Genomic DNA, 6,559 nt, shown 5'->3' on the forward strand with positions numbered 1-6,559 from the left:
TTCGAGTTCAACCACAAACTGAAATATTCATTATACCCTGCACACAAGAGGCCAACTTTTAGCTACACTAAAACAAAATCTAAAACATGCCCAACAAAGAATAAAAGTACATGCAGATTCTAAGATGGATGATATTACCTTTGAAGTGAGCGAATGGGTCCTAGTAGGGTTGTAACCATATCACCAAGTGTCTGTCGCATGACGTTCTTCTCACAAACTAAGTCAGCAATTCTTTGGCCCCTTCGAGGTTCGCTGAAGAACCGGTCCATTGGCATACCACCTCGATCTACCAACAACGCGAATACACCCAGTATTTCATGTGTCCCTCTTAAGGAAGTTTTTAGATGGTCTAAAGGCTCATTTTGAAGCCATTCCTGAAGATATGTCTCCTTGGAAATACAGAACTTTGGAAGAAGAATAAAAATGATTCTAATTTCATTGATTAATACTCTGAATAAGGAAAGCTAACTAACTAACCTAAAAACATAAACTAAATATGACTACTTTCTATTCTGGACTTATGCCAAGCCCAATTAACAAAATAAAGTAACATGTAATAAGGAGTTCACCAACACATGTGTCTAAAGAAGGAAAAAGGAAAGATTCAACAATAATGTGCAGATAACCTTAAATATTAGACGAAGTTTCATGAAAAAGGAAACAGATCATAACATATTCCCAAATCATAAAACAAAATTCACTTGTTTAAATAAACATCATTAATCACCCTATGTGGCCTTCTATTTGTTTGTTTAATATACAATTAGAGAAATGGTAGAGTTCATAAAAACTTTCGCCTTAATATAACAGAGCAAACAACATTTTACACATTACATTTGTTATATCTTTGACACTCAAGATATCGTAAATCATTGGAAAGATAATTGTGACTTATGAAAATTTTACATCCTCTACTTTGAGTAGTATTTCAAATTGCGGATTGCATCATGTGATTTGGCTATAATATTACGATTTTGGTAATCGTTACAACTGCATCCTATCGCAATTATGATGTGATACCGAATCACAATGATGTGACCATAACGGGCCGCAATGCAATTGTATTGGACCGCGTTTGGGCTACATCAGACCGCAACACAACCACATCAAACCACATCAATATCAAAAAAAATTACTCACGAAATAGTTCACGCTACAACGGCCGCTATTCGTATCACAATGATCGAATCGCAATAACCACAACCACGAGGACAATCATGATCATAACCATAACTGCAATTTAAAATAGTGGCTATGAGCAATGTAAGGCATCTCATGTTTGATAATGTTCTTACATTCATAGTTGTCATTTCTAATTAGGGGTGAGCGTGGGACGAGTTAATCATATCTCTCATCCATCTCTAAATATTAATCAGGTCAATTTTTGAATCTGAACCCATCCCTAATTAGGATGAGACATGTGAGGGACATGTCCAAAATAAGACGGATCAAGATAGGGATGAGTCCGGGTTGGAAAAGGATAAAATGACAAACGTAGATTTTTTCCTCAAATCTTTAAGCATGCACAATCAAAATTATCATAATCTATATATAAACTCAACTAAAATCTGTATCCCACATACATCATTATATAAACTATAAACCGTAAATTGCATCATTCAAACTAAACTATCACAATCACATGACTGAAAATTATATAAGACATTGAAAATTTCAGAACAATTTAAACTGTCTAATGTCAACATAAATTGAAGTATTCTTGTAAATGATAAAAATACATTAGAACTAAAATGACAACAACACGTCAATACTCAAAAGTTCATACAAAAATGAATACAATAACTAACTATTAACTGAAAAAATGAAACTTAAATTTGAATTCACATGGTACACAAAAACTATAAATTAATTGGTTTTCTATCAATTCATGGGCTTGTTAATATTTGAATTATCTGGCCTGAACATAATGAGTATTGATAGGTAATTATTCAACTATTCTTGTTATATAACTAAGGGATGGGCTGGGTGACCCAGATATAGACTCGAACCCGTACTTTTTTGATGACGAGTCTCTCTTTTAAACATATCCACGAGTCGGACCGAGTCTTGCTCACCCCTATTATGACATTGGTGCTTCATTGTTCTCATTGTGCCACTGATGTAATCTAATTCAAAGTTTTATGGCTGCAAGGTTTTTAATTGCCAAAAACATTGCGAAAAGAATAAAAAATGTAGATGACTTGAATGATATGTTTAGTCAAAAAAAAACACACGGATAAGGTTTTCAAAAGATTGTGTTACATTATTTTCAAACATAACATTGGGTCCTTTTTATTGAACAATTTTTTTGGCCAACTCAATTAGCATGCGATGCATTTCAATCACCACAGAATGAATGGGTATTAGTGATTTATCATTTAAAACTATTTTGTTAAAGAAACAAACAATATCTTGAAATATATATTTTTCCATTTGTTCCAATCCATCAAAATTGATTCGAAGAACATCCATAATCTTTTTCTTCGGATTATTTTTCAATCAATCCAAGGCACTTCTCCACTAAATGATAATGCCAAATAAAAATGATCCCAATACTTTCATTGCTAATGGAAGACCCTGAGCGTATCTTAGAGCTTCATTTGTCAACTTTTCACACTCTGATAATAGCATCACATTTAAAGGCCTTTTCTGCAAAATAATTGAAGAGCCTTATCTCATTTCAGGGGTTGGTCCTTGAAAACTGCATTCACTCCTTACTCTCTTAAGATATGCTCATCCTAGAAATTATAATTATTCTACTGCTTCTTGAACGTAGCCATTTTTACTCACAGACATGTTCTCTAGCTGTTTAACTTGACCAACATTGTCAAGAACGATAATGCATCTTATGTGGCATAACCTGGCTCTTATTTGATACTTAGCATTGCAAAGATTGCATATCTCTTGATGTTGATCTTATTCTATCAGTAGCTCATAAGGCTCAAACCAAACCAGCAATTGTTAATGTGGATAAAAGAGGGAAAAGAAGAGTTTGGTTAGAATAACTAACTTTAATATTGTACCCTTAGGTAGTTAGAAGGTTATGCTTCTATAGAAAGCTGTTAGGGGAAGTTAGTTAGTTTTTTGCTGAATTCTAACTGATTGTGGAATCAGTGAGTTTTGTGGATCGAGGGATCAATTGTAATTCTTCTACTTCCTTCTTTTCTTCCTATATTCAATAAATTTGTCTTAGAACCCTACCAGAATCTGGTTTAGGGGAAATTCCATTCAATTTCACTCCTAATTCATTCTATTAAGATACCAATGTTTATCACTGGTATCAGAGCATCATTCTGGTGCTTGTTGGGAGAACCATCATAGCTGCGAAAGTGGGTTTTGTCGCATGGTCTCTACAAGAAGTATGGCTAGGGAAAACGATAGTTGGCTACAATAAAGGGATGGAATGTGTAGAGAAATGGAGGAGATATGCATGAGGTTGGAGTTGAATGAGGCACACACCAAGAAAAGTGAAGAATTGTTGGGTGTCATAGCCACCAAATTGGGAGTAAATCAATAGAAGAATTCTTTAGGAGATGGTAGTGAAAATGAAGAGGAGGTGGATAGCCATAGGAGGGACCAAAACCATGATAGGTGGAGAAAGTTAGAGAATCCTATATTCGTAGGGGGAGATGCATAGGCTGAGTACAAAAGTTGGAAATATATTTCTCTATGAGAGCCACTTTTGAGGCCGAGAAGATGAGAGCCACCTTGGTTGTTATAGAAGATAGAGCTCTCAGCTGGTACCAATGGTGGGAGGGGTGCAACCCACCACCTACTTGGGAGAGCTTTAAATTGGCAGTTGTAAGGAGGTTCAACCTTCCATGGCTCAAAATCCCTTCAAATTATTACTCTCCTTGAGACAGGAAGGGGTATAAAGCCTATGTTGAGGAATTTGAGAAGTATGCTAGTGCATTGAGGGGAATTAGCCAAGATTTTGTTAGAGGGGTATTCTTGAATGAGCTTAAGGAAGAATTGAGAGTGGAGGTGAGATTATATGAACTAAAGACTTTAACAGAAGTGATTCAGAAGGCCATCCTTATAGAACAACAGAATCTAGTGGTGAGTAAGAATAATCAGATAGGGTATGCAAGATCCTTTGGGTCAATCAAGAGTAACTCTTATAGCAAGGTGGTTACTTTGGAACCTTCATCTCCTAACAGCACTAGGAGGGAAGGATCACCCATAGGAAGTATGGCTGCACCTTCCAGAACCACCCAAGAGGCTAGTAGCTCTAAGGTTGCAAGAGAGTATAGAAGGTTGACTAGTGCTAAAATGAAGGAGAAGAGGGAAAGGGGATTATGTTTCAGGTGTGGTGAATCATTCTCTAGGGAGCATAGGTGTAAAAATAAGCAATTGAGCATGCTTCTCATGGCTGAGGAAGAGGAAGCTGGAGGTGAGGAGGAATTAGGAGCAAAGGTTGAAACCTTCAACTCACTACAATTCTCTTTGTACTCCATGAGGGGTTTCACATCCACCAAGTCTTGGAAGATTGGGGGACTCTTGTAGGACAGTCAGTGGTCATAATGATTGATTTTGGTGTCTCACACAATTTCATCTCACAAGTTTTGGTACAACAGCTACAGCTACTAGTGGAGGACACCAAGGCCTACATGGTGGAGGTGGATGATGGACACCATATTGCTTGCAAGGGTAGATGTCCACAACTCAAACTTTGTATGCAACAAAAAGAGGTAATTCAAAACTTTTATCTGTTTGCTTTGGGAGGGGTGGATGTTGTTCTGGGGTTGGAATGGCTTGCCAGCCTAGGGGAAGTTAGTGCTGATTTTGATAAAATGAGGCTGACTATGAGGAAAGGTGACTCAGTGGCTACAATTGTGGGAGATCCTACCTTAACTAGAGCAGAATTGTCTTTAGGTGCCTTAATGCAGGTGTTATTAAAGGAATGGAAAGGGTTACTCCTCCAGTGTGATCCTTCCCATGAGATAGGGCAAGGAGTAAGGATTCCTTTTGAGTTAGAGGGGGGTTGCAACAACATTAAGAGGTATTCCAAGACCTTCAAGGATTACCACCCTTTAGGAGCCATGATCATGCTATACACGTCAAAGAAGAATATGAGATCCCTAAGCTTAGACCTTACAGATGTCCTTATTATCAGAATTTTGAGATAGAGAGACTAGTGGCTGAAATGATGGGAGCAGGGGTGATCAGGCCAAGCATAAGTCCATATTTCAACCCCATCATCATGGTAAGAAAGAAGGATGGAGGGTGGAGATATTGTGTAGATTATAGAGCCCTTAATAAGATTACTATGCCTAATAAGTTCCATATTCCTTTTATTGAAGAATTGTTGGATGAGTTGGGGGGTGCCAGGGTGTTTTCTAAGTTGGATTTGAAATCAGGATACCACCAGATAAGGATGAGGCCAAAGGATGTGGGCAAGACAACTTTCAGAACTCATGAAAGTCATTATGAATTCCTAGTGATGCCCTTTGGGTTGACTAATGCTCCATCTACCTTCCAAGCCATCATGAATGAGGTCTTAAAACCTTTTTTGAGGAAGCTTACATTGGTGTTTTTTGATGATATCTTAGTGTATAGCCCTGATTTGGAGTCTCACACCCATCATTTAGGGATAGTGTTGGCTTTGCTGAAGGATCATTCACTAAGAGCTAATAGGAAGAAGTGTAGCTTTGGCAGGCCAGCCCTGAGTATCTAGGGTACATTATTTCAGAAGGGTGTGTGTTAGTTGATAGCTCTAAGGTGGATGCTATGAAAACTTGGCCATTACCTACCAACATTAAGAGTTTGAGGGGATTTCTAAGGCTTACAAGGTACTACAGGAGGTTTGTTCAACACTATGAAAGGATAACCAAAAAGGAGGTTCAACCTTCCATGGCTCAAAATCCCTTCAAATTATTACTCTCCTTGAGACAGGAAGGGGTATAAAGCCTATGTTGAGGAATTTGAGAAGTATGCTAGTGCATTGAGGGGAATTAGCCAAGATTTTGTTAGAGGGGTATTCTTGAATGAGCTTAAGGAAGAATTGAGAGTGGAGGTGAGATTATATGAACTAAAGACTTTAACAGAAGTGATTCAGAAGGCCATCCTTATAGAACAACAGAATCTAGTGGTGAGTAAGAATAATCAGATAGGGTATGCAAGATCCTTTGGGTCAATCAAGAGTAACTCTTATAGCAAGGTGGTTACTTTGGAACCTTCATCTCCTAACAGCACTAGGAGGGAAGGATCACCCATAGGAAGTATGGCTGCACCTTCCAGAACCACCCAAGAGGCTAGTAGCTCTAAGGTTGCAAGAGAGTATAGAAGGTTGACTAGTGCTAAAATGAAGGAGAAGAGGGAAAGGGGATTATGTTTCAGGTGTGGTGAATCATTCTCTAGGGAGCATAGGTGTAAAAATAAGCAATTGAGCATGCTTCTCATGGCTGAGGAAGAGGAAGCTGGAGGTGAGGAGGAATTAGGAGCAAAGGTTGAAACCTTCAACTCACTACAATTCTCTTTGTACTCCATGAGGGGTTTCACATCCACCAAGTCTTGGAAGATTGGGGGACTCTTGTAGGACAGTCAGTGGTCATAATGA

General features: G+C 38.0%; 1 protein-coding gene across 1 annotated transcript; it reads left to right on the forward strand.

Moving 5' to 3' along the window:
- Positions 5,150 to 5,677, forward strand: LOC109347923 (RNA-directed DNA polymerase homolog). The gene has a single exon (XM_019588078.1). It carries the CDS (start codon positions 5,150 to 5,152, stop codon positions 5,675 to 5,677), a length of 528 nt encoding a protein of 175 aa, XP_019443623.1.

The sequence above is a fragment of the Lupinus angustifolius genome, chromosome LG01, assembly GCF_001865875.1.
Source record: "Lupinus angustifolius cultivar Tanjil chromosome LG01, LupAngTanjil_v1.0, whole genome shotgun sequence".
Lineage (NCBI taxonomy): Eukaryota > Viridiplantae > Streptophyta > Magnoliopsida > Fabales > Fabaceae > Lupinus > Lupinus angustifolius.

What these genes read in the sequence shown, in the direction of transcription:
- LOC109347923 (XM_019588078.1), top strand. Translation starts at nt 5,150, where the DNA reads ATGGGAGCAGGGGTGATCAGGCCAAGCATAAGTCCATATTTCAACCCC.